Raw genomic sequence first — 15,938 nt, forward strand, 5'->3', positions numbered from 1 at the left:
GCATACAAGTTAGGTTAAATTATATGCATAGTTCTGCTAATTATGTCAACTGCTGTCAAGTACAATATCGCTGCACATTGTTGAAATCGAACATGCCCAAGCCTAGTGAGCTTGGGCAAGATGACAAAATCTAGGGCTTAGGCTCCAGCAAGCATGGCAGCATGATTTATTGTGTACACAATCCTTCTGGCTATATTTTAAGGCTTAATGCCTTAAAAACATTGCATCACAGGAGCTCTGACAGGATAGGAGTGACATACTGTGTGTAGATTATGCCCATAGTGTTGACCCAGTTAAACCTGTACAACTGTGATTTCCTTGTTTTTTTAGCTTTTGATTTGGAAAGGACAACCATGGTGCTACAGGAAGCACACAGAGTTAAAAATATAGTTTTCTTCTTCCAATTGGAATGAGAGATGCTGCAGCTACTGAATAAATCTAACAGTCTTGCACAAAGACGACCACATTTTATAGAGTAAATATTTTGTAGAGTGGCATGAGTAGATAGAAGCACTGTATCACAAATTAATATAGTAAAATACTTTTTTACTTTTTATTTTCTTAATGAGGTATTGTTTTATTTGAGAAAAAACTCAAGAAAACTAGCAAAATAAGCCTACTTTGTGCTGTAAGTGCAGAAAAAAAATATTTGAGTGCATATTATGCATGTTAATTTATGTTTCAATTAAAAATCAATTGTAGGCTAAATAGCAGACTCTGCTTGCATTGTTTGTGTCATTAATATGCATTCATAATTAGGGTATTTTAGACGGAACTTTAAGACAACAATACCAGCAAGTTTCTAGTCGTACGCTCCCCATAGGAAGACTTAGGCAATGACATATAAATGGATGAAGAAAATGACTGAAAATTACATCGACAGAATAATCTGAGGTACACATTAATAATCATAGTCTTGTGAGGAAAACAAAGCAAATTTAAACGCTCTGAGGTGAGGTGTGTTATACCAAGCCAAAATACTTTCCAATAACACCAAGTTATTGGAAAATATACTCCACTGACCAAAACCATTACTATTTTTAAAAAGCACAAATACCCTGAGAATCCACTTTATTTACGGCTTCAATGTTACCACATGATAGAAAAATCAAACTGGGTTTTTTTCTGATGGCTGAAGGCACGTCTCTGGGGGCAATAAGGTTAACAGGACAGACACAGATTGCTGTGACTTGAGTGAGCTGGACCTCATCTGTCTGTCTCTCATTAAGCTCTTTTGTGAGCTCTTTCTATCCAGCTTACGTCTCTCTTCTTCATCTTCTGTCTTGATGGATGCGGCTGTACTCAAACATCTCCACAGACTGACTGTCAGCTCTCATCAGTATCAAAAAGTAATGAAACATTGCATTAACGTACATTAGCAATGCGCCTCAGTGGAGCTGCCAACTTACTATAAGGGAGACTAAGCACAACATGTTTTCTACACAGAAATTTAACACCCAGTAAAGCATAACATTTTAAAAGAGAGCAAAACTCCAGTAGGGTTATATCTTTACCATGCGTGTGGATAAATATGATGTCTTTTATCCTTCAGGTCTGGGAATTAGATGATCAGACAAAATGAGCATATTTTACCTTTAAATTGCCAAAACCAAGTGTTTGACAATTACCCAGTGAACTATTTTCAAGTGAGAGTGTGGACACAAAAAGATTGGTGGATTTCGTGCGATATTCTAATTGATAATTCAAAAGCAAGTCAAGCAAAATTTTCAATGAATGTACTGCACGCAGACATGCACGCATAATTTTCTGAATTAAAAAATGGAATACTGAAATTAAAAAAATAGTTGAACAAAAGACACAAATTAGCAGGAGCTGTCAGCACTTTCTTCTAGCCCATTGTTTGGGAGGCGAGGTAAGAAACTGCAGGTTTATCTGATGCCACACTTACGCCGAGTTCGCCCTCTGCTGCATGTCCCTCCTATGTGTCCCCTGGTCTCACAGGGTGCACCCACTCCACTGATACAGCTGCTGGCCGGGCAAAAACTGTGAGCTCTGATGTGGAAAGCAGAGCAAAGGCAGCTCTAAATCCAAACAAGCCATGACGATGTGACCCTTCTGCTGCCCTGATACACTCATCTCCTGTCACTAGGGTCAATGAGCAACATCCATGGAAGTAAAATGAGCACGAAGACACAGAGATGCAGACTGACACCCCGCATGCATTCAGTTTTACTCACTAATAAGAGGAAAATTGAATGATCAACTGTCTGTTTCTGTTATCCTTTAGCCACTGTTCTTAGGAGATACCCAAGTTGATCTTTCCTGATAAAGAGACTGAGGAAAACTGTAGCTCTGTAGTCTTGTCTCTCACTTTATTCTCCTCTGACTTTCTCTGCCTCTTACTCTCCCCTCTTTCTCTCTCATAAAGTCATGCATCATGAGCATGCTGCCTATTGGTTTCGAAAGCAGTAGGACAGCAACAGTAGGGAGTGGCATCTCAGCACACATGGGCAACTGTATGAATGAGTGCACATTCATGTGCAGCCCATAAACACTCACATATACACAGACTTGCATTTGTGGAAACAAACAACACAACCTCGTGACCAGCAATGGCCTTAGAGAGTAGTTTTGTATAAACCTGGCTTCAGCCAGGCTTAAAGATCAAAACACACAATGATGTGAAGCTTGCCGCTCATTAAGCAATCTTTTAGTAAATAAATAAACACCAGAGCTTTTAATGTGAATGCTGCCAGGGTTTATGCACCAACCAACAAGTCAAACAGCAATTATGCAAATTGTGATCACTAAACATTTACTTATATTTGTGTGCTCAAGTTTCCACAATGGAAAGAAAAAAAGTTGAGAGCTATGGAGGTCAGCTGTTGTGAATTAGTTTTGTTTTGCTTTACACATGATGGACTGCCGCAGCTTGTTACCTCAGTCAAGGTAAAAGAGTGGCAGCACACAGGGGCAGACTTAAACCGTACAGATGGAAAGGGCCATTCATGCATCTTCAGCCTTGCTCAGTTTGAATGCCAACCAACCAACATCATTTTAATGCTCAGCCAGACACACGGGGACCAAAGCCGACATCTCAGCTTTCCTGCTGTGAATCAGCCTCCCTTAAATAATATCATTACATCAGTGATAATAGGCTTCACTGTCATCTACCCATACAGTATTCCTCATGAGCTTTTGATTTCCACGAGCAAAGACACCCAGTTAAGTTATCTTCTGGAGGAATTAAAGCCAACTGAATGTGCTCTAACTTATACAAACATGCATGAGACAGATAGTGTAGCTCAATAAAATGGAGATGTGCAAAACTAGTTTTCAGTTGTGTGGCCGCTCTTTTGTACAAGTAACAATGCACTAATAACACTATTAAAAGAGACTCCTTTATCATACTTGTTGTGTAGGAAGTCATGCCTGTGGTACTATTGTACATAAGTCTAAACTGGCACTGTAACACTCACCATGCAAAATATCCAACTTACTATTCAGCACACCTAACCGATGTGAAAAGTCATTCAAATCAAAAATCCTGGGTATTGTCAAACACAACTGAAATGCTTTTGAGGATCCTGTTAAGGCCACAATGAGTGGCTCAGAAGTCTTGAAAACAGGATGCAGGAGAGAAAAGGCAGGGCAGTGTGGGTATTGGAAGGGCATGACAGGACATTGCGTAACACATTGAAAATGCATGGAAACCATAGGGTTTGCCTTATCAATGCACAGCACAGAGCTTTCACTAATATAAGTGGGACTGGTATTTCAATCAATGGGTCTAGTAAACCCACCATAAACATGTGCATCCTTTACTAAAACGTGTGGGAGACTGAGGGGACAGTTGTGAAACAAGGTGCAAACAGAGTTTTATATAAGTTGCAATAGTATAGCTTTCCAAGTAGGAGTATTGCTGTAATATACGTACAACAGGAAATTACAAGCTTAATTCTAATTGCTGGATTTATCAGTAATCAAAACTGTGTAATGACTGATCCTATCCCATTAATAAAACCCTGCTTTGTTAGAAAAATGCTGCAACATTTTGGCTAGTGGTAACATCAGGGAATAACCTCATTAAGCTACGTGACATGATCCTTGTGCCATTTCAGAATTCCATTGTCTCTGCCACCCTAAACAAAGGGCAGTTAGTTAGTTTGGGTGCGCAATTAACACTGCAGTTAAGGAGATGTTTCCACAGCCAACAGCTAAATAGGTAAACTCGTTCACACAGCCACTGATCTTCAAATCCAACTTTTCTTTTCCCTTTTTCCTCCTCCATTCTACCACCAACTCCTCTGGGAAACCATTTATGACTTAAAATCCTCTCTAATCTTCGTGGAAACTTGAAATCAACAACTCATTTCCCAGTGTGCTGTTTGTTTAAGCTCAAGCATTAGGCTCGAGGTTTCTACAGGCAGCAGCAATGAACGCTGCTGGGGCCACCTGACATCTTCACTCTTGCCTCTTCATTAAGTCATCGGTGTGAAATTCTTATTGCAGGGCTACAGCCATTGTTTATGAATGACCCACTGTTTTACAGAGGTGTGAATAAACGCGACTGCTGTTTGTCTCTCTCGCTCTCACATACATATTGACTCTATGGCATTCTGAAATGTGCCAAGTTACACTTTCACAGTCACTGTGCAACACGCAGTGGGACCGCTTCCAACAGTGTGGAAGTTTTCCACCATCACTCTTCCAACATGCACTTTGGAGGTTGCTAACATAACTCAAAGGAATACAAGATCAGTCTAGGAGCCCAATTAAAGAAGGCATACAAAGCTAACTACAAAGCTGAAGGGGCAGGGTGTGATTCAGAGTCACTCAGGGTAGTCAGCTGTGAATGTAACATCCATTGCTGCCAATGGTAGATTTGCCATTGGCACATGCTATTATAAGCACAATGAAAAAAACTGTGCCAGAGTACATCACGGAAAAAAAACAAATGTATGCATGCCTTGTATATGCATAGACTGGATGTTCATATACATTGCGTGACACTAGATGAGTTAATTTTATACCATAAAATGTGTCATTGGGTTCCCTAGATCATCCAGGCCAAAGCTTGAGCAATGTCTATGACTGTGATGCATTTTGCCTGAATCCCTATATATTAGATTAGGCATCATCTATAGGACAACATCACTGGATCAGACAGTAATCTCACAGAGGGGCTGCTGTCCATCACAGAGAATCAGTTACACATCCTGAAGCAGGGACATACCCTCTCCTTATCTGGGGCATCATTACATGGCAAGGGCAGCACCTTCTAACTTGTCTGTTCTTGAGAGGCATCCGCTGCCACACCAGAGTATGAATGAAGGCAGTGTGCCTACTTCTTAGGAGAGCCTGTGTCTGGCCTTGCAAACATTGCCAATGGCAGGTGTTCTCATGATGAGCACACACATACATTCATTTAGCATTTGACCTCAATATTTTATTAACCAGGTTTGTGCTGAGTACATTCCTCTGGTGACAGTAAAAAATGTAATTGAAAATTGAACCAATACATCCTCAAAAATATTCTTTAAAGTGAAGAAAATAGTATATTGTAAAAACTTTTGTCAGTATTTTTCTTAGTGTATACTTCACTCTGATGCACACCATCCTCAATGTGTGTAAAGGTCATAAGAGTAAGCCTAATTTTCATCAACACTGTCATAGCTTCACAACATCTATTGGGAAATAGCCACCTAATAATAACCAGAAACTTTTGTGGTCCAGCTTTCCGGTGCGTTCATCACCAATACAACCAATTCACCAAAACCACAAACCCAATAGAGGGAAAGTTTGTGTTGTGTATGTGCCTTGCACAACTCAGTTGAGTAAAGCAGTTCAGTAAAGGCCATAGAGTGAGTAGATTCATTTTGACTCTCACCAGCGTGTAAAGTTATGTGTGTTGGTGAATGTGGCAGATAAACATTCAACTACAAGTCTCTCATTGTGAAACAAGCAAGACCAAAGAAAATCAATGCCATTCATGCACAAGTGACAACTGTTCCACTGCCTCTCTGGCAACGCTACAAGTTGATAAACTGGAATGCAAGTGCAAACCAATGGAGAAGTATTCCCTTGGCAAAACAACCACTTCCACACCAGTGCTATATGTAAGCACTTGGATTTGAGTGTGGTTAATTCCATTTAGGCTTGTTCATTACCAGTACAGGCAAGAATGGTGAAATGCTGGCCTTCCCCTTCCTCTGTAATCTGACAGGGAGATATAGGGTGGCTCCTAAAATAAGAGCTGAATCCACACTCCAGGCCCAGGCACTTCCATATCTCACAGTATGAGGGCCAGAAATGACAAAGCTCAGTCAGCACTTCTCTAATGAGACTGTAACAAATGGGAGGGCCGTATTTAGGTTATTACAACACCAGCACACACCCGGCTTTGGACATGTGCTTGTGTACATGCCTGATAAATTCATAAAAACAACTTAAGATATATTTTACATGCTGCTCTAAATAAAAGGTTTACAAATACCCGGTTTCATCCCTGTTTCACTTTAATCACACACAAAACATTATATTTCAATCACATAATGTCCATTAAGTAAAGAGGACTGTAAATTGACTATAAGTAGATATTTCCCAAGACATATCAGGGTCAATCCGGGCATATTCTAATGGATCACATTGACCAAAATAAATCAGATGAACTGCCTATCCTCTTTTCTTTACTGTACTCTGCTATGTTTTGTCCACCTCAGCCTTGTAGTGTTGCAGCACAGCTCTCTTTTTTGACAGCCTACAGTGCAAGCATTTCACTGCATATACAAATTTTAAAAAGGCACATCTAGTATGTACTAGTGAGTGAGTTCTGACAAAATTAAATGTACTGTTATTAAATCTTTTTCTCTCCTCTATCCTTCTTATTAGTAAAAATCATTGTGCGGAACATCAGGTAGCAGCTCGTCATTTTTAGCCAACACAGACTGTCATTTCTGCCGGCTAAAATGACAAATGTTGCTAGCAACAAGTCATATCAGCTGTCACTATTTAACATAAATTTTGTGAGTAACATGATGACAGGCAAAAATAAAACTTGGCTGTTGTCTGGTTAAAGTGGCGTCCAAAGCAAATGTCTGTACTCGACCAACAATTGTTTATGAGGGTAGAAACTCCAATCTGTAACACAACAGTACAATCGCAAGTGGACACAACAGTGACAAGTTGTTTTGTAGTTCTAACAACAGTGAAATATCTTATCTCCAGGTGACAAGTCAATTTCAGGAGTCTTGTTTTCTTAGTTTAACTTTCATTCCTATCATATCTATAACTGAAGCTCGGAAGCTCAATAGTTTTGAACCAAGTATTTGTTATTTCAATGTGCTTGATACATATTTAATCAACATTAAGGATTGGACTTGTTATCAGCAGATACCCATTATTAAAAGGGCAAACATCCCTAGCTATATGTAGGCAATTTTTCAGCAAACCAGAAACACTCAATTTTTCTTTTAGCTGACCTCTATTTTCCATACAGCATGATGGAGAATAATACTTCACTGAAAATCATATGGCAACTATTGCAGTGACATACAATAAATCAAAATAAAGCATTTATTTAAGAAGATACAGTACCAACACAAATTGGTGTGGCAGTATTTCTGCATCCCTTGAATATCATCTGTACCCATCCATTTGTTTCAGCGCTTAGACTCAAGCTGAACTCCATAACGTTAGGATAACTGCACTGTGCTTACTCTCAGCTGTTTTTGTGATCAGAACCCATGATGCAGGCATGACACAAGTGGATTTCAATACAGATGTTGCTCACCGGGATGACATACTTTGATCTCAACCAGAATGAAATAAGCACCTGTCATCTGAACCTCTTTATCTAATCAGTTCAATTACGCTGCTTCCTCTAATTAATTCTGCATGGCAAAACTGATCTGGTCAATTTTTATCCCTTACAAAACAGATCAGGAATTTTTATGACAGTATTATGTGACATTTGAATGTGCAGTTTTTAAGACTGTACATACAATTCACCCCTTACTACATGTATATATTCATTTTCTTGAATAAAAGTCATTAAGACTTTAGTTTGTTTTCAAGAAAATGCAACAGCCCCTTTAATTTCACTTCTTTAATAAATATCTTTGCATGTGTATGCTACAGCCCTTTTTGTTGATACAAGACTGGACTAAACTTAGTTTTAAGCGCTTAACTTTTTCTCATATGCAGAAATTTTATGTTGAATCATTTGACTTGTGTTTGACTCTTTGTTAATGACAAGAGGATCAGGGGCAGCTTTTTTGTGACTGTATTATATTTTTATATTTTTTACTTTATTTCACTGTTGACTCAGCAAATAATTAATTTGTGTAATTTTTTATCTACATACTTACTAGTAGAGCTGCAATGATTAGTCGATTAATCAATTAGCTTAGTCATCAACTATTACATTACTCAAAAAAAAAAAAAAAATGCAAAAATTCTCTGATTCCAGCTTCTCAAATGTGAATATTTTCTAGTGTCTTTAGTCTTCTATGACAGTAAACTGAATATCTCTGGGTTGCGGACTGTTGGTTGGTACAAAACAAGACTTGTTGATGTCATCTTGGGCTTTGAGAAACAGTGATTGGCAATTTTCACCATTTTCTCACATTTTATAGACCAAACAACTAATCAATTAACTGAGAACATAATCAACAGATTAATCGATTATGAAAAGTTCTGTGACAATAACACATGTCAATTATTTAAATGTAGCTTTTCTCATATAATAAGATGTGTTTTATCATTCATAAAAGTTTATGAATGATCAATAACTAACCAATAATGTGGAAGATCAACAATGAAGACTGCTTAAAATTAGCATCCCCACTCTAAATATATTCCTTCTCACTTTAAGATTCATGATATAAATGTTTAGAGAATGTGAAATGCACATTAATACTGTCTTGTTTGCTTCATTCTGAGAAGAGGGAATATTTCAAACCAACAATTTGACTTTGTTTAAACAAAGAATCAATGTAAACAACAATCAATGTATCATTAATTCATATATCATTACTGTATCATTGATTTGAGATTACTTCAGTAAGAAGCCTCTGGTCTCATTGCCACAACTGTTTGGTTATTGGTTACAAAAATCCAGGGTACACAAAGTATTAATAGTGGGCTGTAAATGTCGATCATAACTGCTGACAGCTGAGAGTAGCACAAGCTTTGTGTTTGACCTATTGAGGTTCACACTGTCAAATTCAGACACAAATATGACAGCAGGAAGGAAGTAAACCCCCTAAAAAAGTACAAGACGCTTGAAAATGTTGATTTCAAAATGTCATTTCTACTGATAGTATACTTACTGGTTTGTGGGAGGTGCAGAGAGGGGGAACACCACCTCTTCTTCCTCGTATTCCGGTCCATCCTGCATGTCGCTTTCATCCATAGTGCCGCCGAGCCCCCCACAACCTGGAGGCGGAGGAGGAGGTGGCAGTGGGGGGAAGGCAGAGACCCCATCCAGGCCTGTTGATGTGGGTGAAATCCGACTAGCCGGACCCTCCGAGGTGGGAGAGCAGCACATGCCACCCACGGTCCCTGAGCTTGTTCCTTGGAAAGCTGAATGTCCTGCTCCGCCACTCCCTGTTGCGGACAGCACTGATCCGGTCATATCCCCACTAGACGGGGGGTAGATTATACTCATGTCGGGCAGCGAGTCCGGAGAGGTGTTTGAATGTTGGCGGAGGGCTGGTGCTGGTCCTTGCCCCAAATCAGTGACTCTCACTCTGGTCGACTTGGGATAGTAGGGGAAAGGGGCCGTCTCCGGGCCTCCTCCGCCTGCCACCCCTGTCCCTGTCGTGACCGAGCCCGTCTCCTCACTGCTGACCTCCGCAGCCATCATATTAGGAAAATACGTAGAGGGGAAAAAGTCCAGAAGGGAACCTGCCCTTCCCCTCTGTTTCTACAACACTCCTTCAGCGTTTGGGCTCCGGGGAAACAACACCAAAAGTTTCTCAAAAACGCGTTTAGCTAGCCAGCTAACGCTAGCCGACAAGCTAACTTAGCTTATTTGGCTGCACTAGCGGGCGTTAGCTTCAAGATAGCCAAGCTAACGCTAGCGGGACAGCTAGCAGCTTCGAGACACTTGATGAGTTCTTGCTCGCTATGTCTTCATTGTTTCCTGAGTTTAAAGTTCACATAGAAACGCTATCTGGAAACTAACATTTACAATATTTCAAATAGAATATCAATTCACCCAATATTTCCTGTTTTTTTCTGTTCGGACTTCACCCTCGGCACCAGGCAGACCACTTGTCCGGGGAGTGTTGTTTTATTGTCACTGTTAGTGTGTAATCCCCGTCTTTTTTCCAGTGTTGTTGTTTTCTTTCTTTCTGAGTTTCCAGTCGTCTCGGGTAGTGTCCACGAACGACCCAGCCTTATCGCCTAAATCCCCGAAACGGTGTGTTGCTCTATACAGACTCCCATGTCGTTAAACCGAAGTCAAATTTTCTTGCGTATTCAAGCTAAGTTCGCCTTTATTTCTCGATTTCGGGGCTGGTGGCTTGCCCGCTGCTGCGCTGCTCTTTCTCCCCTCCCTCTCCCACTCCTCTCCAGTCACACAGCAGACAGAGCCAAGTGAACACAGAGCAGCACCGGTTCAATCCATGCCATCTTCAATCAGTGGGCTACTATGAGAAATGAGTCCCGTATCCTAATTGAGATTTATATGAACTTTTTGTAATGGCTTAGAATATAACTGCACAATTAATTCATATAAGAGTTAGTGGGTATTGCAAGACTTATCTCTCAATCTCTTGCTCAATGACAGGATAGATGCTTGCCAAAATCAGGTCTGCTGAATGACTGATTAGATGCAGTACAAAGATTACATGCATATTTTCCGTGTAAATTATTTAATGTTCAACCAGGATTTTTTTTTTTTTTTGGCACTTCCTATAGTTTTGTGCACCACTTCAGAGAACAAGTCGCTCTTTTTAGTTTTCTGATAACTAAGTAATGGTTATATCAATCACTCAGTTTCTATGTATAGACAGAAATTAGGAACAGTAAGAGATTAGGGTGCATAACAACAACAGTTTTTGCAGTCTTTTCTTAGTGGACAGGTATGTGTAATCATACTTTGGACGCTTTAATTTAATTGATTGTAATTGTAAGGATTCCTCCCAAAGGGCAATGTACATAAAACTTGTCAATTTTACTGAACTGGCATCATTCAGTCTTTCTGGTCTGGCATTTTACCTAATCCTCATCCTTTCTTTCTGATTGCTGATGACAAAATGAAAGACATGTGGTCTACTGGGTGCTTTTAATCATCATTTTTGACACAGTGCTGAAGACACTCTGAATATAGCTCTGGCTTTGTGACATAACGTCTACTGTTGTTAATTTTATCTTGAGTGAGTATTTCATTTACTTTAACTCCTTTTGCCACTGCATTATGTCAGATAGACTGACACAAATACTGAGTAGCTACTTGTAGTCAGAAAGCATTAGGACAGTGATATGTTTTGGTTGTTAACCTTCATACTGGTAGAACATAGTGGGACTCATAGCCATTTGAATAGCTACATAGCTCCTGCAATTTTAAGACAGTAGCAGAATGATCTTAAACATGCAGGCAAGGCAACCAAGGAGATGTTTGACAAGACCGATGACAAACGCCCCTGAAACAAGCAAGTAAACATGACTGCAGTGCGGGTCTGGCAGATCATTGTCAGAGAAGATAACACACATCTGCTGATGTCTGTTGGTAGTAGTTTTAGTGACCACAAAATAAGTGTAGAAACAAAACTGTGTGAGGGGCAATCAATAGTGTCACACTTAACATATTTAACACATTTCCTTTAGAGCAGTTTAATAGCAGCACCAAAAAGGAAACAAAAATTGCACACGTGCTCTTATAAAAAAAATTTGAAAGGGAATGTTAACTTAGGGATACATCAGTAAACTCAGCAGAGATAAATCAATGCAATGGCATCTAGATGCCATATAGATTCTGATCTTGCAGTTTTAAATAACACACTTAACATTCAAATGTCGTTTGCAGGCTGAGAAGTTGATTTGTAAGCTCCAGTAAGTCAGCCATGGGCTAACCTTGACCCGAGCTTACATGGTATTGAGCTGCTGCAGCAGCGGGCCACTGTTGTTCTCCGCCCACCATCTCCAGTCATGCCCTGAAGGCAGCTGCCATCACCATTCCCCCTCCACACTGATCCGTCTTAGAGCAACTGGCACTGTAAAAAAGGATGCCTGGATGTCCTCTTTCTCATTGCTCACATGAGTTCTACTTTCTGTATAAGTCATTTTCTCAATTTATTACCCTTCATCTCTCTCTCTCTCTCTCTCTCTCTCTCTCTCTCTCTCTCTCTCCCTCTCTCTCTCTCTCTCTCTGTCTCTATCTCTCTCTCTCTCTGGGCTATGTCTCTTTTTGTACTGTGATTTGACAGTCTTTTCATATTCCTCTGTTTAGATAGATAGATAGATAGATAGATAGATAATATATTTAAGGCAGAGCTGAATGACTTCTGCTGTCAGTCCTAATCTGTGTATCCAAACCATTGCTGATTTGCAGTGTCCTCTGATCTAATGTGACTGACAACTTATCAGTGCCCCTTTCCTCTCCTTCGCTCTCTCTGTTTTCTGAGTGCTCTTCTCATGAGGAATGGCTCCTGACATGGGCTATAACAGAGGTGGATGGGCCTGGGTGTGAAAAACTTTACTGCCACTCAGGAGGAGGCACACCTTGTGTTCACGTGGGTCATCAGGGAGCTGATGCCTGTGTACTCCAGTAAAGCAAGTAAAGCACCAGCTTCACTCAAATCCTATGACACAGAAGGTCGGTGAACTGTGAAATCTCAAGGCTGACATTGACGTGACATGTAAACCATAAGAGCCACTCCGCTTGAAACACACAAATACTCAGTTGTAAACACGCAAACATGCACCACTAGCCATAGTCTTAAAGCATGCTCATCAAGCACGTAGAGCACTCTAATGTAAGTGGGCTCTTGAAGTGGCACGGCAGCGTGGACGTTTTTCATCAAGCCATCATTGCTCCTGCATTTACTGTATGGATCTAAGGCCATGCCTTAGGCTTCATTGCTGCAAGGTCCAGTAGTCCCCGGTTCTCATTTGGCCTTATATGGTGGTATAATCTGGAGGACTGGGCTCGCCCTCTGTCTCTGTGTGGCAGTGTCCTGTAGATGCTCCCAGACTGAGGATAATGAGATTGCAGACAGGATGTGGCTAATCGCCTTTCCCTGGAAGGCGGTCGAATCAAGAGGACCAGCTTCATACCTGCCCAGAAGTGGAGTAACCATTCTCTTCCATGTTTGACTTCTATCACTGACTGTGTTTGTGTGTATAAAATGGGAGATTTCAAATAAATAAATTAAATAATCAAGTCCAAAATCCAACTTCAAGCCTATGTGCTACTGTGTACTACTGCTACGTTTGCATGCATGCACTGTATATTCGCCCTATGTGTCCTTCTCGGATTTTGTCTGAATCTGTGTACACCTTCATGTCTTTGTCTTCATCTTCGTATCTCTGCATGTGTGTTCTAGGAGGGGGGCTGGCGCTGTCAGACTGCCAAGGGGAGGAGGAGTGTGTGAAGGAGAACGGCAGGGCAGCCTTGCTGTTCTGCTCTGTTTCACCATAACTGCGTTGTCAGATATGAGGATGGGCACTGATTTGAGTACCACGGGAGCCTGACTGGGTGTCGACTGAGGGCTCTCATCCATATTCATTGTCATATTATCATAACACTTCATTGCCCTCAAAGACAGCACATGGGAAGATCTCCACCCTCCTTCGCCTTTGAAGACAATGACGTTTTTTATTGTTATTGTGATGCTACTCCTTTACATCACAAGATGTAAAGGAGTAGCATCCATGTCTTTTTATGTAATTTATAAAATAAGCTCCCTGGTTGGTCAAAATGTGAGGGAAATAACTACCCCACATTGGTTAATGTAGCCACTGATTGTGTTAGTTTAACTCACAAGATATTTCTCTGTTCCCATTGTCATTTATGACACAGTGAAGTGGGCTGTCTGCTGCAGCAACCGTGCAGACATTCTATTAAACACGTGACTTGGGTGTGTGCTAATCCTCTTTCATCCTGTATGGTGGATATGTAAGGTAAAAGTCATACATTAGATATAAACTGCAACATGACAGTGTGTGACAGGCTACACATGCATATCAATCTGACAGTCTCCTCACATATAAACCACACACATACAGAAGCATGAGTACACCTTCTTTAACAAAATCTTCATAATGTGTGTCAGCCCACTAACCCCCTGGTGTCTCATTTAAGTGCTAAAGTGGTGAACGTCTTAGTGAAGCACACACATTTACACATATTTTCCTGGATCCATGCACAAACCCACTTGCCTTCCCTTCTTCAACTCAATCAGAGGATACTTCTAGTCACATCAGGACTCGTGTGAATAATTTACTGGATTAACATAAAAGTTTTAAGAAAGGGGATGAGTGACACATGCATGAATATCGTGAGCAAAGGTCCCCGGGAGCAGGGGCCTAGTTTTCCAACATTACTTTCATGGGATTCATGAAACCTTCCCATACCATGTCCAATGTTAACCATATGCTTAAAGTTTAATGTCATGTGTGAATTACCAATGTGAATTTCAAGATGGGACATGAAACTTTGAGTAGTCATCTGAAAAAATAACTCCAATGAGCCTGTTTCTGAGAATATGTCTCTGATTGTGCCAGCATGTAGTGTAGTGTTCGCTGTTGATACACATACATTAGCTCAGATTAAAATCTATTTTGTGCATTAAAGCTGCATGGAATTACCCAGGCAAACCTGCACAAGACACTGCAATGATTATAAATAATGTTTCGGAATATATTTTGTATAATTATCCATAGCATTTAAGTTTCAGGTTGTCAGTGCAGCATGATATTGTTGGGTAACTTTCTGTTGCTTGTTCCAGTTTTGGAGGCTACAACAAAGATTTAAGATAGGCCCTCAAATATCTTTTTCATCTGGTCTGTTTAGTAAAATAACTTTCCACATGGCTTCAGTTCTTCCCTCGCACAAGATGGGTCTCACGCTGCAAAAGAGGTAGCAGGTCCTTCTGTGCTGTTGCTGAACAGATCTGGCTTGTGTGTGTATGTGTTATGTGACATTTCACATCACTATGTGTTATAATATTGTGGTGTATGTAAAACAGAGAGTGTGAAAGAGACAGAAGTATGAGGCTCGCTGCATATATGTGATGGTGTGTGCAGCGCATTCTTACATTTCTTTCTCCGCCTGCCCACTTGTCTTGTAATATTCTAATTGATGCCGGATGAGACTTCCGCTGGCGTTGCCTCAATATGTGCAATATGTGCCTGCTTGGCCTCAGTGTGTCAGTGAGTTACTAATGTGTTGAGCAGGCTATGGCACAGCCTGCTGCGCTACACCTCCTGCAGTCCCCAAAGGGAGTTGGAGAAGGCAGATGGAGAGGCTACTGTGGTGCTTTATTAGTGGATATCTGCAGGTTGTGTGTGTGTGTGATGGTGTGTGAACGCATACACATGATGAATGCATCTACTTCATTACAAAACAGTGTGACATTAAAAATAAAAAGAAACCGGGTTTCCTTCTTTACAGATGAATACTGCAGAGGACAGCCCTGCAAATTACTGGTTTACTTTTTATACAATAATAGACACTGAAAGCCTTTTCTCTTTCTTTTTCTTTTTGTTACTTCTAGACACTCACAGCGACAGCCAGACACAGTCTAACCAGAAAAAACTCTTCTACTTTCACTAGTGCAGAGGGCTGTTTTTCACTTTCTTTTTTCAGAGGGCAAGCGGGGGAGTTTGCAGCTGCCACTTGAATGCACATATGGGCAGAGTGGTGGTGAGATGGGGGTGGGGGGACAGAGAGCACATGGCCCCCTCAGTCACACTTTTAGAGAGGGATGTTGGTAGAAAATGGGCAGCCCTATGCATGCATAACTTAT

The 15,938-nt window shown here is 40.6% G+C and overlaps 1 protein-coding gene across 1 annotated transcript in view; it reads right to left on the reverse strand.

The window, feature by feature from the left end:
• rasa1a (RAS p21 protein activator (GTPase activating protein) 1a) overlaps positions 1–10,580 on the reverse strand; it is a 29,115-nt gene extending 18,535 nt beyond the window's left edge. The window contains exon 1 of the mRNA XM_044369683.1: positions 9,294–10,580. Within this exon, the coding sequence (XP_044225618.1) occupies positions 9,294–9,829 (536 nt within the window). The 5' untranslated portion in view covers positions 9,830–10,580. The remainder of the gene's footprint in view (positions 1–9,293) is intronic.
• Between the last annotated feature and the right edge of the window lie 5,358 nt (positions 10,581–15,938).

Source organism: Thunnus albacares, chromosome 2, assembly GCF_914725855.1.
Source record: "Thunnus albacares chromosome 2, fThuAlb1.1, whole genome shotgun sequence".
In the NCBI taxonomy this organism is placed as follows: domain Eukaryota; kingdom Metazoa; phylum Chordata; class Actinopteri; order Scombriformes; family Scombridae; genus Thunnus; species Thunnus albacares.